General features: G+C 40.8%; 1 protein-coding gene across 3 annotated transcripts in view; it reads left to right on the top strand.

The window, feature by feature from the left end:
* DVL1 (dishevelled segment polarity protein 1) overlaps positions 1-18,411 on the top strand; it is a 99,523-nt gene that overhangs the window by 27,070 nt on the left and 54,042 nt on the right. For all 3 annotated transcript variants that reach the window (XM_054849676.1, XM_054849675.1, XM_054849677.1), the window contains exon 2: positions 10,933-11,002. In XM_054849676.1, coding sequence (XP_054705651.1) covers positions 10,933-11,002 — 70 coding nt within the window. The remainder of the gene's footprint in view (positions 1-10,932; positions 11,003-18,411) is intronic.

Genomic DNA, 18,411 nt, shown 5'->3' with positions numbered 1-18,411 from the left:
GGAGTGACCCAGTAACCAGCCCTCAATTCAGCTGCTAAAATCAGCCGTCAGCAGTGACAGAGGCATGCTGCTGCATCTGGCTGTAGTTCATGTCTCCTGCTGTCACTCATCCTTCAGAGTATTCAGACCGCCCTTTCTGCCTGACTGTTGAGTTTTCTATAGGTATGAGCCATGGGCTGAGAGGCTGTCTGCGTGCCGTTTTGGATGTGTGATAGCAAAGACAGTACCTGTCTTAATTTCAATGCTGTTAGTGTGAGAAGCCCTTGAAATAATTTGTGGCATCATGGGCTTAAGTGTGGTCTGGCAGCCAGAGGAAGTACTGGAGTCCCTAGTGTAGTCTGTGGACTGTAATGAAGTTTGTGTAACTACATTACTGCTGTTGTCACTGCTTGAGCTAGCTATGTTAAAACTAACTTGGATTTAGAACCTTGAAATGCTTTTTTTGTCCATTTTGATATTGAGCAGATGAATTTCATGCTTAAGCTGAGGTATCCACACTCCTGGCTGGAGTTCCAAGAATAGTGACTGCAAGGTGATGCTTTTTGCATGTTGATGAATTAAAGTTACATTATCCCAAAACATCCTTAGGGATGATGTGAAATCTTGGATATTCATGGAGCTCTTAATGATTCCAAAGTAACTTTGAAAGGACTGGAAGCTTAGCTAAAAGGACGTGCTGTTAGAGTCAGTTTGTGCTGAGGGAGGCTATATTACCAAATTCAGTTTTTCCTTTGCACAAAAATAGAGATTTTCTTGGTAGTATATGGTAGGTGGAGTGGCCAATAACCTTCCAAATTGTGCAGCTTCTCTGGCTGTTCGTCAGTGGGGTGAGAGCTCTTGATGATCAGCTAAAAGCATCATGAACCTTGCCTTTCAATTTTCAGCTTCAGAACTGGCTTGGAGAATGGCACTTGGACTGTGTATTAGAAACCGCAACATCTCAATGAATTGGTATGTCGCACTCAGTGTGCAAGGTCATGACCTGACTTCAGCCTGCAGAGGCTTAGATTTTCAACAGGCTGCATATCCACCTTGACTTTGTGTGAATGTCATCTCTTACGTGCTATTTTGAGAGTGTCCTGCTCTGGAGTTTTGAAGATAATTGCACCCTGGGGAAACCAAAATCAGAGTCAGCTGTTTCAAATGGGCATTCCACAACCAACTTGCTGCTGGCAGTAGCCTCTCTTTTACAGTGTTTTTCCTAGGTTGTTTTCAAGAACTATTTAATTTTATGGAGGCTTGTTAATATTTATTGTTTTATAACTAAGACATTGGACTGGGCCATGGAAATCTGGGTTCAGGTCATAATTATGCTGATCTGTCCCTTCGTGTTGGGACTTCCTTGTCTTTACGGCAGAGATGAGGATATGTGTCTGTCCCTTGGGACAATTGCAAGAATAGATTAACACCTGTGAGACTGTAATATAGTCACATCATTAATTTGCTAAATAACATGGGGGGGAGAGGAAAAAGGGAAATAATAGAAAAGACAGAAGGCTCTCAGTGTGGCTAAAACACTTTGCTTATTATGGACAGTTTGGCCAGTTCTATTCCAAACCCTTTCCAAGGGAGTAGATGGTATTGATGAAAACAAATGGTAAGGTCTTAGAACTCCAAAAGTCAACCGTTTGCTTGGCTTCTCTGTGCACAAAATTAAGAGTAGCTTTTTTTGTGCTAGGGTAGCTGATCATGGAGTAGAGGATAACACTATGCGCAATTGGGGCTATCAGTGCTAACATCAAAATAGACTGATTTCTATAGATATCAACTTATCATGCCATAAATGGTTATATTTTAGTGGGATTTTCATACCTTGAGCCATCTGCAAAACCACTGAAATACTGTAAATTAAGGAGTAGAGAAGCAAATTGTATTCCCTATGTACTATTGCTCTTTGACAGTTATAAATATGTTTAAACAGTTGATTGGAAGCCATTCCTCATAGATGCTACAAAGTGCACTATATTTGGAGACCCTTTCAAGATAATGGGAAGAAGTTCTGGCGAGGGTCTGCAGCCTAGCACAAGTCGGGCTGTGCTGCACCTGGCTGAAATGGAAGGATGAGACAGATCTGGGCTGGGAGCCCAAGTACCAGTTGGTTCAAAACACGTGGAACCTTTTAGTATGAGTCACTGTGTCAGACTGTTGCACTTGGTAACAACTGATAGGCCTTTAAAAGTGCTTTGAGTGTGATGCAGATGGCTAAACTGGATTGCTGTAGATCAAAATTCCCCTGCTCGCAGTTGAGGCAGCTGCAATGCAAGTAATCTCTGCTTTCCTCCCTCTCTCATGTGCTCCTGTTGTTCTTTTTGGATTCATGTGCAGGGATCTTGCTTAACCAGAACTCTAGACTTTTCTAACTAAGTAGTGAGGCTTTCTGCTGCTCAAATGTCTATTTTAAGAAGTTGTCAACTTTTAAACATGAAGGTCCCATCATTTTCTTGTAGTAAGAGGGAGTGTAATGGGCCAAATGACCTCCTCAAGGTCATACAGTGGGTTGTGCCAGAGTGGAGTCTGAACAAATTTAGTTGTCCTTGAGTCCCAACTCATTGCTATGAAAAGGGAAGCTTTAAGTTTGAAATGAAGGGCAGATTCAGGCTGATTCTCTCCTAGGGAATACAGTAGTTCTTACTTCATTCATGTGCTTAAGCTTAGGTCAGTATCTGGTATAGGACCTAAGTGCCAAAACTTTTCCAGTATCCTGCAGTTCTCCTGAAAGATGATAAATTATCCCTACTGTTCTAGAAGGCGGGCGTGACAAACTGCTGGATGTGCCTCCAGGAATAAAGGTGGAGAAAACAGGGAAGAGGCAGTTCTGTGGGCAAAAGTGTTTAGTGTGGTGATGAAGATCAGATGTGGCAGAGGATAACTGGTGTATAAACATATGGATACATTAACTGTTAATTGCAGACAGAATCACTGAGTGTGTGTTTAGATTTTTAAAAGTGGTAAGAATAACGTGAGAGAGAGAACAGCAGCTAATTACATAAATGAAGAAACAGTGTTTCTTAACGCATTTGTCACCTATGCATGAAGAGGTGAATTCCCTAACAGCCGTTGCACAGTTTCTTGATACAATTTCTATAGAACCTATAAGAAGGAGCTAGTGTGCGTGGTGGAAGGACAGGAGGTTAACCTCAAGCTGGGGAGTGCCGTCACAAGAGCTGACTTTCGTAAATGGCTTTATGCAGAAGGGACGTTGAACTTGTGTAGCTGAGCCTCCGCAGATCATGCAGAGCTACTGCTCCGCTGTTTTGTTAGGAGAGCCCTCGCGTGCGTTGAAGCTAGATATCTTTTTTTGAAGAGCGTTTTGTTCCACAGTTGGGTGTGTCATTTATATCATCATTGTGGGTAGCATGTTCATATTCATTTTTGACAGGTTTATGTGGGAGTTGGCATGCAAAAGTGCATATATGGAAAGGCAAAGCATTGTCAGTGTTGTTTATGAATAACAACCTAAAAAGGAGAACGCTGGTTCCACTCTGGCTCTGTGGTATTTTGAGGAGTGATTGGCATGAGCCTTCCATAGAGAAGCACGGTAGGTCTGCCTCAGAATGCCGCAACGCAGTTTCCTGCTCAGTCGCTCAGTGGGGCGCAGCCAAGATCTAAGGCTTTCATGCATCACAGAAGGCTGCGGATCTTTTGTGTTGAGCAGAGCCCTTCTACGTTGCACTGCATTATGGTGTCTGTCTGCTTGGCAAGAAGATTTCTCTTCTCCTCCCCTCTTTCTTAAATCCAGGATAAACATTTTATCCTAGCCAAACCTCACCTGTAAATTTAGTGGGTGGCTATATTTTCATTCATTGCTCTGAGTTGGAAGGGTGACTAAAGGCTCTCAGGGTTCTGACCTCAGCTGCAAAAAGCCTAAAGTTTCAATTCTGCGTTAAAGATTCAAACTGAAATGTTAATCAGCTTCAGAAAGACTATTTTTAGAGCTGCAGCCTTGGATTCCAGTTGAGTAGTTGCAATTTGTCATGGGATCAGAAGGGTGAGAGGTTTTTTTCTTTCTGTGTGTGTCAGCTGTTTGCTGCTGAGTTTACTGTGTGCATTCTGCAATTTAAACTGTCCTCAAAGGAACTGCATGTCTTTATTTTACTTAAAAATTTCCTAAAAATGGCTGTCCTCTGTCATTTGCTTTTGTATTGTAGTAAGCAGTCTGATCTTCAGAGATGATTAGATTCTGCATGGAAGTTTGGCATGATATTGCCAGGCAAGATGCAGGGGGTAGTTTGACAAGAGTGGATCTTATTCAGAAAGGGCTCTTCCTGAAGAGTTTTAAAAATATTTTTTTTATGGCTGGTGAAGTCAAGAGAGTTTCTATGAAGCAGCTAGCTAGCATCAGTGGAGTGTAATACTAATACTGTAGTTCCGACTGCTAGTCCAACGTGCAAATACCTATCAAACAACATGAGAAGTTAGGAGCTTCCAAAGCAAAAGTTGCTTTTGAGTGAGCTCAGAATCTGCCAAAGCACTTGGTAGAATCTTACGAATAGCTTCCCTTAGTATTAACTCATTGCAGATGTGGTTTTATGATTACTTATGGTTTTACTAATTTAAACAGGTTTTTTTAATTGAAAATTGCTGCTTTGTAAGTAGAATCATGTTGCTCAAAGAGGTTGTGGAACCTCCATCCTTTGAGATACTCAAAACTTGACTGGACGTGGCCCTGAGCAATGTAAACCCGCTGTGAGGAGGAGGTTGGACTAGAAGACCCCTGGATTTCCCTTCCAACCTACCTGACTCTGTGAATCAAAACTAATATCTGAATAATCTCTTACCCGCCTTTGTGGTGATGAGAGTCATTGAAGATATGTATAGAACAAATGGCTTAATTACTTCACCTTCTCTCTAAGGATCTTCAAGCAAGTTATAAAAAGTAATGAATGAAACATGTCTGCCCCGTCTCCCATCAGTAAAGGATAATAAGGATGAGTTAAGAAAATACTTGATTATCATCACAGTGACAAGGTGGGATTGATCTGGTGCGAAAGTATATTAAGATGTGCGCTTTGTGGCATGGTACACATTAACCTAGAATGAATCTGTAGGGGCCACACTGCTGTCTCAACCCTGCATTTCCCGTATATGTGGCCTTGGAGGATATCGCCTGCAACTCGTGAATCAAGCAAAGGAGAGTTTCCTTGTAAACCTAATTTTTCTGAGTAGAAAGAAAAAATCATCTTGCGAATTCTGGAGATTAAGTCTCTCACAGGTGTGCATGATGCAATCAAAATGCAAGTATATGCAACACTATCAGACCCAGTGTTTAATATCCAGTTGCCTAAATGCTTATGAATCAGAGAGTCATTAGAGGTTTGTGGGGTTCACTTGATATTCTTAATATGGAGTCAGCATATATTCTGAAGCAGCAAACAGCTTGGCAGAGAGATGAGAGTGAGGGTAAGCCTGAACAATCCTTGGTCTTTGGGCTAGAATCCTCTTTGGAGGAAAACAAGAAGTCAGGATACTGGAGGGCAACCAGGAGTATAAACCAATCATAGAAACAGGTGAGGTGTGAGGGTGAACAAGACTGGTTTTGGTAAATGCACAAATACCTATTTGTGCAGAGTAGGGTGGAAGCAAAGTAAGAGGATCCAGACACAATTCCAGGAAGTGAGAGGAAGGAGGGGCTGTTACCAGCAGTGATTGTTTCATTTAGTAATTAGTTCTTAAATCTCCTCTAAGTCAAATAAAGCAGAGGATGTGAACTTCTGAACACTATTCCCTCCTCCCCTTCCCCACACCCACACCCTTTTTTGCACATACTCTTTCTCAGTGAAGACCGTATTGATGTGAGATTTGATCATGGGGAGCTTGCTGACAATGTAGAGCAGGTGCTTGGGGGTGTTCAAGAGTGTGGGGTCTTTTTCATCATCTGTCACTGATGTACTGTGTGACCTTGGGTGAGTTGTTCCCCTGTGTTCTTCTTTTACCTTCCTTTTACCTGGTAGATGCATTTGAAGGATGAACTAAAGGATCTAATACTTGTGCACCAACATTTTTCTGGAGTACAGTGAAGAGGAAAATGTTACAAGTCTCTGAACCTTGAAGAAAAATCTTTATCTAAATTGTTGGTGTGCTGGCAGAGTCTCCCCTCCCTCCCCTTTGCAAAGGAGAATTGTGTACAGCTGGAACACAGCAGGTTAATGTGGAGCAGACCTGCTGCTGGGAGGTATTGCGACCCAAGTTACCTGGAAATGACTGATTTGTTCTGTTGCCGTTTTGGTGTTCATTGAGTGGGAGCTTTGTAAGCAGCTCTGTGGATAGGTGTTTATTTGTTCGCTTCTCTCTGACCCAGAGTGGCTCATAACCCAGGTTAAGCAGAAGATTGTATGTGCTGGAATAGCCTGCGTGTGTTCCAACCTTGCCAGCAATTATAGAGGCACAGTGTTGCCAGGAGGCAGGATGTGACCTAGGAAACAAATATCCCCTTTTCTGAAGGGAAGCTTTAACTCTGAGAGCAGGGAAAGGCTTCTTGGTATCAGGTGGTCTTTGTTCTTATTATCGAACAGTGAGTCCGTTAATGATTGTGTTTGACAGCAGTGCTGTCATAGCTCCACAGTGGACCACATCCAATACCAATAGACTTCTCTTCACCTCAGTGGGAGAGGTCTCTGGCAGATCAAATGCATCATCTCATCTTCCTTGCCATGCTAGCCTGGGTTGGGTCTAGGTTGTGAACCCATTACTTAGGGTCTTTAGACCCTGGTCTTAAGCTGCTTTATATATTAGTTCCTAATGGACCATGTGTGTTTCAAAAGCAGACAACAGTATGGGTCTCCCTCGGCTCTTGCTTCTAAGTTCTTGTAGAGCAAAAGAATATAAAGTTGTCCTCAAACTGAAGCATATGGCTGCAACCATTCGTACTCCTTTCTTGCTGTCTCTCCATTGCTTCCCCTTCCTGAGAAGTGAAAGCAGCTGTGTCTTTACTACAAATAATGATTTGTAAACCAGTGATATTTGAAATTAGTGGCTGCTCCTGTCTTTGATGTTCTTGGCACAGTTGATTGCTACCCAAAGCAAGCTGGGAATTACAGTCTGTCATTCTCTTGCCTCATAGCTCAAGGCTGTATTTAGTAGTTCAAGTTGCAACAGATCTGAAAGTTGTTCCCTTTAGCTGCAGCTGAAGGCTAATGCTGTGATAGAAAGTGGTGTTTTGTAAGTGGTGACTTCAGTGCGCTGGTTTTCCATCACGAGGACAACTGAACCAGTCTGTGCAGTATTGCAGGGATATCCTGACTGCCAGCTGCCACTGTATGTGTCAGTTTTAGGAAGACCCCCAAGCCTTTGCTCTGGAGAGAACCTCACAATCAGCATGTTTTTAATACTTGAATTTTGCCTAAATCTTAGAGCTAGGTGCAGAACTTCCTGCATGTGGTTTCTGGGATGCAGTAAGTGGTGTTTCCTTGGCGGAGGGGGGAACACTGTCATTTAAAACATACAGCGGTCAAGATAAAATTAGTGCAGCATCTTTTTTTTGCTGATCCTGCAATTGGATCTTTGCTGAGTAAATGTTCTCTCCAGGACTCTATGAAATGCAAAAGATAATATTTGAATTCGTTGGGGCTGGAGATCCATGCGAATGTTGAAATCCTCTGTCTGCACACAGAGTTTGCAGCTCCAGAATTACAGGTCTGAGAGCTTCATTGAATTGTCAAAAGTTTTTAAAGCACTGAGTATCTGTTGATTTCAATGGAGTTTACTCTTAATTGTCCTTTAGAATCTAGGTATAAATGACTAAAACCAATAATGAATCACACAATCCGTTTCTTATTGTCAAAAGGTGAAGGGAAGACAGATGCACTAGGAGTTAAATGAATATTTTAAAAGGTTTTTCTTTCCGATAATAGGAAAGGGGTGAAGTCTGCCTAATATTGTACTGCTAGCCATGAACAATGCAAATAAATGTGGAGAAAGAAGAGAACGTTCTTTCCTTCTTTAAAAAATGGATTAAAATGTGCAAATGCAGGTACTAGTGATGGTGTTATTTATTCCTAATTTTCCAAAAGTAAGTTGGAAAGAAACTCTTTGTCTGCTTGCTCTCTTCTCCTTCCTAACCAGTTTTTTTTCCCCCTCATAATATGACACTGTTTCATGCACAGTCAGTTGCTTTGTGGCTATTGTGGTTTTTTTACACAGCAACAAGAAAGAACAAAACATAAATAAAGGAAAATGTGGTTGTGGAACCACAAATTTTTATTGAGTTTGACTAGACTTCAGGTTGGCTTTCTTAAGCTTAGAGATTGTCAAAACCAAATTGTCCCTGTCCCCCTGTTTAGGCACTTGAGGCCAGAAATCTATTTCTGTTATGAATCTACTGTTTGACACACCACTGTATCTCCTCCCTGCCCATATTTAGCCAGTCCCCACTCTGAAGAGCTTTCCTGTGTGTTTGTACAGTGCCTAGTTCAAAAGGTTCCCAATTCTGGTTGGAGCCCTTAGGTAACAAAAAGAATGTCTTGAGTATTGACATCAACATGTAGTAGTAAAGCCTTGTATTTAAGAGCAAACCTGGTGTTTTTGCAGTTGAGTGATTTTCTACTAGTTAGCTCAGTTCCTTCAAGCTGTGTATTAAAAAAACCAAACCCAACAAACCACACCCAAACCCCAACAAAAAACCCAACCAATTCTCCCTGACCTGGGCAACCACCTTTGTGAATATCCCTCGCTCTTCGGAATCATGAAACAAAACCTTTGTTGGCCAAGTGACTCCCAGGACTTAACAGAAGTACTCTGTTGGTCTCAGCTGTTGTACAGCCTTAGTTTAGTTGGATCTGGGCAGGAATGGAGGAGGAGAGCTCTGAAGTCAAAGGAAACCATGGGCTTGTGAACATCGATGCTGTTCCTGTAACTCTGACAAATAGAGCACTATGGATTAAGTGAATTCAGGTAAACTCTGTCTCGGACTGTTGAAATAAGAGACTAAAATGGATTGAAATGTCCTGCAAGCTTGCTGTGCTGTGTGGGAGCATTTCTGTACGTGAGGCTGCCTGAAACGGGAGTTTGACAAGTCCTGCATTTGAATGCTTGCGTTTCAGCCCTACTTCAGCCCTTGCTTGTAGGATTAGAAGAATCCATAAGAATCTTGCTACAAGGAAGGCAGCAGTAGCATTTGAAGAGAGGTTTGCGCAGGGCTTCAGGTTTCAATAATTGCTGTACAGGGTGTGTGGTATAGTGTGGGATTCTCTATGCTGCCCTGCCTGGGGCTGCCTTGCTTCTGCCAGATGATGGGTTTAGAGTTTGCTCCAATTTGCAGATTAAAAAAAAAAAAGGCTTTGAAAGGAAGCTTGTCCTTAAGGTCTGCTTTCTAGGCAGAAGTGATTCATGTCCTATTGGGGGAGTGAAGGGATGAGAGGGGAGTCCTGTATAATGGTGACTCTGTGGGCTCCTGTTTTGAAGAGTGATGTTTTTCTTACCCTTAGTCAGAGAAACCAAATGGGGAGCTAACTGTCCTGCCTTTCATCTCTGTCTCCTTACTAGAGAGAACCAGACCAAAGTGTTGTAATAGATAGCATGGACCATTTCTGTCCTGTTTTGTGCATCATCGTCAACAAGAGAGAATCCATCATAGCACTGATTCAGAACTGCATCATCTTACACTGGAACTACTGAACTCTAACAATGAAGCAGCCCAGCTGTTTTACCAAATCCTGTAGTCAGGATTTCAGAATTAGCAGAGTTCTGGTTTTAAATTAAGTAATAAAGCACAGGTTGAAAACTGAAGCACCACTCAGGCTGGTTTCTGAAATGGTGATGCTTTTAAAATTTCTCATTCGATGGTCTCTTCAGAAGCCACCAGCAATGCCTACTTCTGTAAAGACAAAAAACACTTACTGAGAGATCATGACCTTGTATAAATGAGGGAGGTTTGTTAAGGAAGCTGATATAAATGCAGGGTTTTCTTAATCTTTGCTGCTTTAAATTGGAACTCTCCAGCTTAAAGCAGCAGTCCTAAAAACCACAGTTTAAAGCGCCCTGCTGAAAGATGACATTTGTAATTGGTTTGTAGAGTTAGAAGCTGGCTCACTGGGGGCTTGTTGTGAATTAACTAATTACTCCCAGTAGTACTGACCCACTAGTTGGTTTTGAACCTGCTCTTCTCATCTGGATGAATCCAAAGTAAGTGACTCTGGTGTAGTCAACAGCACCATTGTTTCCAGATCCTGGCTGGGGTTTAGAGAGGCCTTCTAGAGTGTGGTTAGCTGTGCAGCCTACTTGGTCCAGGAGTTACCGGAGAACTGGAGGCTCGCTTTGCCTCCAGCAGACCTGATAAAGATCTTGCTGACTTAAAATGTGATTACTTTACTTTCCAAGAGGATGAGCGAGCACTGAATTTTTTGAAGAATTCAGAATATCTTTTTGTAACTGTAAATATATATATATGTGGTTATGACTGGTTAGTTAGAAGAACAGAAACATCTGAAGTAACTTCAGTTGCTGCTGAATTGGAAACTTGGAATTAAGTCTAATGAAATGGGAGCATTTCTGTTTCCGCAGTATTTGTGTCATTTATTTTTGGCTATGACCAATCTTAAACTGTTGAAACAAGTGCCGACAGAGTGGCCTTAGCTTGTGATCTGTGATCTCTGACACAGAGACTGCACAGCACAGTGGGATTTTAATCACCATCAGATCTTTAAAAATTGTGGCGAGATGGAAGACTCCAAAGTGGGAAAAATGCTTGTAATTAGTTTTGTGCCTACCAATTTGGGATGGTTGTCTGGAAAGGTACTGTTCTACTCTTTATTTTTACTTGCTTCCTTTGTTCTAGTAGTCACATGTTCTTTAAACATAGAAGAGTTGCTGATACCAACATTTTAGTAAAAATTTGTATTTTTTCTGGACCATTTAAGAAAACCACTGTCCCTTCTGATCTGATGTAATTTCAAACTCTTGATTTTCTTCCTATTCTTTTTTTTTTTTTTTCCCCAGGGTGGTAAAGGAGGAGATCTCAGACGACAATGCAAAGTTACCTTGCTTCAATGGAAGAGTGGTGTCCTGGGTATGTTGGCTCATGTAGCTGTATGCATATGTTGTTTGATACAGTGGGCACAGTAGCAGGGTGGTTGGTACATGGATCCTGACTTTTAGAAGCATCTTGAATTTCAAATTACATGGAAGCAAAGGCTTAGTTTTTCATTATATCTGTAACATCCTGCTATTAAGTAATCTATTTTAAAAACTGGAGTGAAGTCCACAAAGGTGTGCAGGGCTGAAAAGGTAATTTAAACATGAAACCTTTAATGTTAGTAACATGTTGTGTTGCGTTTTCCCTCCCACTGTTGTCTCTCTTCCTCGCCTCCTAAATATTATTGGATTTGATGGAGGGCTCTGAAATAATGGTGTAAAACCTCAGAAGATAAGGCTAGACTTCTGAAAACACTTACTTGCTTACTTTTTGTTGAAACCAGTAAGAGCTAAGTTCTAATCCTTGTTTAAAAAAAATAAATAAATATTATCCCACAACAGAAGGTTAAATGTAACAGCCAGCTTGCTGTCCATGATACACAGTTAATACTCAAGCGTTCTGTTGAATCATTGAGTTTTAATACTGTCACTAAATAGCCAAAACAACTTCTTCAAAACCAGCGAAACATGATATTCTAGGGGATTTTGGTTATGTTATGTAAATTTCAACTTATCAGTATTGTGGTAGTGCCTGGAAGGTTTAAATCTCTGAGCTAAACATTGTGCATTCAGTAAAAAGACACAAAAATTTATAGCCTTGGAAAAATAAGCAGAGCAGAGGAATTTGGGCTGTAAGTAATTTGTCCAGTTATAGAGGAATTCACTAATCCAGCTGTTCATCCCAGTTACTGTGCTGCTCAGCAGATCGCATCTCCCTTATTCTTTCTCTTGTCTGTTTTTAATGTGTTAATTTCTCCAATATGCCATGATATTTGTTTGTCACCTAACTATAGTTATTAATTACTATCTCGTAAGTGTTACACAGCCCTTCAGGTTGCTTCCTATTTAATGAACAGGTGACCTGCACTCCTTGCTGAGCAGAGTGCTGAAGAGCAGCATACAATCTGTGCTGTTACTATTATAGTTGGTCGCTTCTCCACATGCCTAGTTCTTTAGCCACATTATGATCTACCTAATGGAGATGCAATAAAAATCTGTTGCTCCCTAGGGTTGCTGTGTGAAATATAGTAATTCTCACCTTCAGATTATGTTTGGGGCACAGATAAACGTGCAGATAAATTTGGTGTTTGGCCATTTCATGAATGTATTTCTCCGCCTGGGGATAGGAGGTTTATCACTGTCAAGGTTGATTAAAGTGGTTGTGCACCTGTAGGCAGGAGAGATGGCACTAGTATTTTAGATTTTAACACCAAAAAAAGCATTTGGGACATAGTCTGTGATTTTAATATCCTCTTTCAAGCTGGCCTTACAATCTTGGGTATTGGGAACACAATAGAGGACAGGAAGAATTGTCTCTTTTCCCCAAAACTCAAGTTTGACTTGAGTATGAAATGATTCTTTGTTAAGGGCTTGGCCTCAACAAGTGATGCAAGAAGGGTTAGAAATCTTAGTGCTATGATATGAGAACTCTGCTGAAGTAACTAGAGATGTTGGACAGCCTTTCAGCAATGGATATGTTTGGATATATGCTTGCAGTCTTCCTATTTCTGGTAGGATGAAGCTAAGCAAGAAAGTAGTAGTAGTTAAATAGGTTTACAGGAGTTTTCTCCACCTGCACAGTTAGGATAAGTGGGGCTACTTGGGATTCCCAGCTGGAATGAGCTGCCATGTCTCCATCTATTTCTCCAGTCCTATCTTGATTTTAGGAGTTGAAGATTTTGCTCACACATTTATAACCAGTACTGCTAAAATATTTCAGTATCCCAGTCAGCGAAGTTATACAGGGTAAGGAAATCTGTGTGGGCCTTGCATATAATCGTGCTAGGTAGCTTAAAGTTTCTAAGCCTGGCTTCTTGTAGATAGGATTATGTGTGCTTTCAGTATAAAATCAAATACCGTATGGATTGCATACCCACACTAGAGTGCATGTGCACATTCTATTATTGTGTAAGGAAAATGCGATGTATCTTTTAAACATCGGTTTGATTGGGAGATTGTTCTTAAGTAGTAGTGCCTTGTGGTTCATCAAATACAGTCCCTGCTGGGTTCTAAGCAGCTGAAAATGTTGCTCATGTGAGGCCGAGGGCTGGCAGATGACTTGAGCTCAGCTGTATCATGTGATATTACCACTTCTTTCTCCTCTGTTGATTGCTTTCAATTTTAAGGCACTCAGACTCTGGCAACTGTGTAGTCCCAACAGGTTCGTAGCATTGGGCAAGCAAAGCACATAGCTTTCTAATGCGTGAACTTAACTTTAGTCCTCTACACACCCAAATATGTACAGAATATTAAGCACTTACTAGATTTTGTATTAAATTGAGGTCTTAAAAATTGGGAGAATGTTCTTCCTTAAGCCTGTACTGTATTAATTAGCTGTTTTGTCACTGGAAAATGCATTCATAAGGAAAAGCTACTTTTTTTTGTAGGACCTCCATACCTTGTTTTTAGCCTTTGTGCTCCAGCCTTTTGACTCAGCAGCAATAGCTGACTAATAACCAGTGCGACTGACTTTCAAAGCTGTTTGTAGAACTTAGCCATGTATTTCCACCCAGCAGTGGGTGTTAGGCAACTAGATACCTTGGTTTGAAAATCAATGAGTGTTTCAAATCAAAGTTATGCTGATACAAATCTGCGCTGCTGGGGAAAGAAATGAACACAACAGGGATCTGTCTACTTGCCTTCACAAAGAAGGGAAGATCCCCAGATGTTGTGCTCCATGGAGGAGTAAATTGGTTGTCAAAAGAAATAATAATCTTCTAGAATAAAATCACTGGCGTTAAAGAATAAAATTCATGTTTAAACAAATAAAGAAACAAACGTGGTCTTTGAGGCCTGATGGTCCACCTAGAGTGCTGTGGGACAAAACGCAATGTTCTTTCTTAATGAGGTTGTTGGCTTACATCCTTTCTTGTCAGAGAACTGAACATATGATGGTGTTAACTCCTCCAAATCATGGCTGAACATATGTGCTAATGGCCTGTGCTGTGGTCCGAGATCCTTTTTATCTTGAAGGGGCTGGAGGTGGCTGAAGGGCTCAGTGCTGCTGTATGTGCTGCTTTCAGGATACGCTTGAGCTATGAATGCTGGCAATGCTGTTTTTGTCTTCAGTCCAAGTATTACTGTGGGCTATAGCATGATGTTCTGACAGTATGGGAATAGATGGTACAAAAAGGGATTTCATGTGTAATTAGCAAGCTGAAGAGACCATCCCAAAAGCTTCAGATAAAAAAAGGCTATGAAGATGTCATTTACATTGCCATAGCATGAGAGCAGCATCTGTTTTAAAAGCAAAGGGGTAGAAATGAAAAGTAGCTCTTACCAGGAGAGCAGATTAATCCTGAGAACTCCTTTCCTCCTCCTCAGTATGTAACACTTGCGCTGTATTTGCTCCTCAGTGTCATTCCCTCCCTGTGTCTTCCCTTTTCTCCCATGCTGCTGAACTGATAAATATTAATTCAAACAACAGACTGATATTTGGATTGCCTTCTGTGTCCCTGAACTGGGTCTCCTTCCCAGTGCATTCAGGAGCATGGTGGTGTTTGTTTTTATCTTTGTGGTCTGGTTAAAGCATGTATCTTTTGCATTGGTGATTCAATACACCGATGATTCATTCTGAACCTGTATACACTATTCGAGCTCTTCTGTGCAGCAAAATATGACTCAGGTTGTTCCAACAAGGGCCAGCGTTCTTGGAGTTTAGGCAAAAGCAAACCCCCAACCCCAAACTATTCCACATGAATAAGGATGTGGATTATTTCATTTGCTTTTACATCTCAATTCTTTAACCTCTTCCTCCTTCCCTCTCCCAACCAAAAACCCAAGGGCATTTGATCTCAAGTTGAGAGCTGAATTCTTTTCCCAGCTTCTTAAATAATATGAAGTGTGGAAATACACGCCTTTTCTGTTTTCCAGCTGAAAAACAGGAGAATATAAAGAACAATAAGATCAGAACAAGAATATATATATATACACACACACACACACACACGAGTTAAATGTTACGTTTTAATTCTGTGACTGTTACTATTTTAATTTCAGAGAAACATTACAATTTCTGAAATGCATTTTAAGAATGAATTCAATTCATTGTGATTCCTGTTCCAGTATAGGTTGCTGGCTGCTTTCCAAATGTAGAGGAATGCAGAATCCTTGCTCCAAGGATTTGTACCTTGTTTCAAATCTTCCCACCCATTCCTATTTTTTATATTGCAGTTTTGCTTGGAGGCTGCAACAGAGATCAATGTCTCTGCTCCTTTTTTTTTTTTCTCCTTGTGCCGTGCACTGTACATGTGCACAGTGGGAGACACGGTTGCTGATCCAGAGACCTCAAACTTGTGTTTTCTTTGTATGTCACAACTATTTGCTTTTTCCACATTATGTGTGGGAACTGAGACACAGAAGATTTTTATGTGGGTTTTTTCTTTCCCTTCAAGGTCATGTAGAAAGTCTTCTGCAGTTGGCAGCAGATATCTCATAGTCTGTTTACTTAATCTTAAAATCTTCCTTCCTTCCAGTTTTTAAAATGAGTGTAAAGGCTTGGGGAGATCTTTACCAATGTGTATCAATACCTGATGGAGGGACTAAAGAAGACGGAGCCAGACTCTTCTCAACAGCACTAGTGACAGGACAAGAGACAGTAGGCACAAACAAATAAAGGAAATTCCACTCAAATGTAAAAAAACCCCACCCTTTTTTACTCTTAAGGGTGGTAAGCCACAGTTTGCCCAGAGATGTGCAGTCTTCATGCTTGGAGATATCTAAAAGCTGACTGAACAAGGTCCTTAGCTGACCCTCCTTTGAGCAGGGAGGTTGAACTGGGCAATCTCCAGAGGTCCCTTGCAATGTCAACTATTCTGTAATTCTGGATTAGCAGATTCACTGCTTTTTTGTAGCTTTTTCAATACTTGCATCATTCTCTTTAATGATGAGACTAAGGCAGTTTCTCATCTGCCATTAATGGTCAATATAAAGACGAGTTTGGTTTTCCCAAGTCAGAACACAATCCCTCTTTCATTTCTTATGTCTTTAGGAGAAGAATGAGTTCAATTTGCCTTTCTTCCTTAGGTGAAATAACATTACTTCGATGATAAATAGTGAAATAGGTTTTCTTCTTAATACCAACCCAGGAACTTAAGACAGAAGAATCAATTCAGTCTGAGTCAGTAGCCAAGTCTCTAGTAGTGAGAATGGTGCTATTGCAAAGATCTAAAAGCAAAATTTAGATGCTTAAATTAATTGTTTCAGAGAATTAGTACTACAGAGCCTTTTGTGAGTGCTTTACCAACATTCACAGACTGCTGCTCAGCAGCAAATGACATAATGCATTACAAACCCATCTATTTCAGCTGAGGCAGAGACAGCATAGATTGTTGCAGGTAGTATGGATGGATATATTGCTTCGAAGGACTTAGACTCTTGCCTCCCTTCCCACCCATCAGCTTGTTTCCAAATTTACATGCATATCCCACTAGTTTGGATGTAATTTATAGTTCTCTTCTCAGAAATCGTATAGCGCACCTTTTGCAGATGATGTTGACAAGGGCTTCTGTTCCCTCTGCTGAACAATCAGCTGAAACATCTGTGTCTGACCTGCATTACGAATTGCAAATTACTTTTTCCACACTAACACCCATAAAATTGCAGTGCTTATCTGCCTCTCTTTGCTGCTAATTACTGGAGGAGTTTTATGTAAATCTTACTGTAAGTTAATTGTTCACAGTTGCAAACCCTTTAATATCTTATTCACTGGAACTTAACAGATAATTGCATACATATATTTCAAGGCTAGCAAAGTTGGTGTTTACCTTTTGGAAAAACTGTGTTTTGGGCAGGGCTGTTTCCTTTTCTGGTTTTTTTTTTTTTTTCATGATGGGCCAGAGCTTTCTTTGTCTTCCATGTTATAAAATGTGTATCAGCTGGTAGCAGACAGCTTGGGATTTTTTCACAAAACCATCTGTGATGACTGTCGTCCTCACTGTAAATTACTGCAGTGTATATGTGTGTATTTCACATCCACACGACATACTTAAAATTGGAACATTAAGTGTACACAATATAGCTTAGGTGTCTCTTCCCCTGCACCTCCTCTCTTGACTGATGCAGTGGCTACTTTGAAGCTTACAGGATGACTGACATTTAGGAATTTGAGATTTTCATCTTTTTTAATAACATTTGAGTCCTCCTATTTGTCATAGATAGGAACTTTGATCTTGGTGTCATATGCAGGACTGATTTCCATATGGGAAAATGTTCAGGGGAGGATCTACAAGTCTTTAGTTGTTGCTTACTTTTGCTGCCCTGGGAACTCAGTGTACAGCTAGATTAGTATTGAATTAGAATCACTGCTACTAATTAGCTATTTAAACCTACTCCCCATCCCTCCTGTGTCCTGCTTGTTTTTTTCTTCCGCATCTTAGATCTTATCCTTTTGATTTCGGGGTGGGGTTTGGGGTTTTCTTTTGGTGGTGGTTTTGGGTTTTTTTCAGGACTAAATAATTTAGGACAGAGGGCTACTACTGACTAGATTCCTTTTCAGTGGTTGACCTTTAGGTTTTTCAACAATATAGAGAGTAGCATTAATTGTATGACAGAGTTCTTCATCTAGTAGTTATTACTGTAAATGCATTTACACAAACACATCTGCAAAAAACCAGCTGATACGCGTGCCTGTTCTGCTAATACACACACACACCCCCCACGCCCCCTGACCACATAGGATACAATTTTTCTCAGGGTATCATTTATTTAGAGTTTTTTGGAACTGCTTACCTGAGTGAAATTATTCATGCATTATTTTTTTTTTCAGGTTCAGGTCCTTACTAGGCAATTTGGAAAAATAGCTCCTGTGGAAGAGAATACGTTACCTTCAGGCTTTTTGTAAAAGCTTAAAATGTTTTTCTATTCTCTTTGCACGGTCCAGGGACAGCCTCCCAGTGCAAGCTGGGAATGTGGAAAGAATTGGCTTGTGGTTGCTGCCAGATCGGAGCCAGCTGAGTGGCCTCTGCCAGCAGTTTGCACAAAGTCGGTTGGCTGTTATCGGTGTTTTTTAGGAAGGCTTTGCAACATCTGGGAACAATTCCCTGACTGGCTGCTGGGAATGTGCGTTATTTCCTATTGGCCGGCAGTGATGTCATAGCCTTGTGTGAGTCTCTCTCTTTTTTTTTTTTTCTTCTCTGTTATCTGAGTGCCAACAGATAATATTTGTGCTGTTTGTATGTAAGCTTTTTAGACACTGTATTTGCAATTGCAATTAAAATTGTTGGGTAGAACCATTTAGTCTTCTACCACACAAGGCAACACAGGAGCTTCAGGATTGTTAAATAA

The sequence above is a fragment of the Grus americana genome, chromosome 21 (genome assembly GCF_028858705.1).
Source record: "Grus americana isolate bGruAme1 chromosome 21, bGruAme1.mat, whole genome shotgun sequence".
NCBI lineage: Eukaryota > Metazoa > Chordata > Aves > Gruiformes > Gruidae > Grus > Grus americana.
This window is presented reverse-complemented; position numbering and strand designations above follow the sequence as displayed.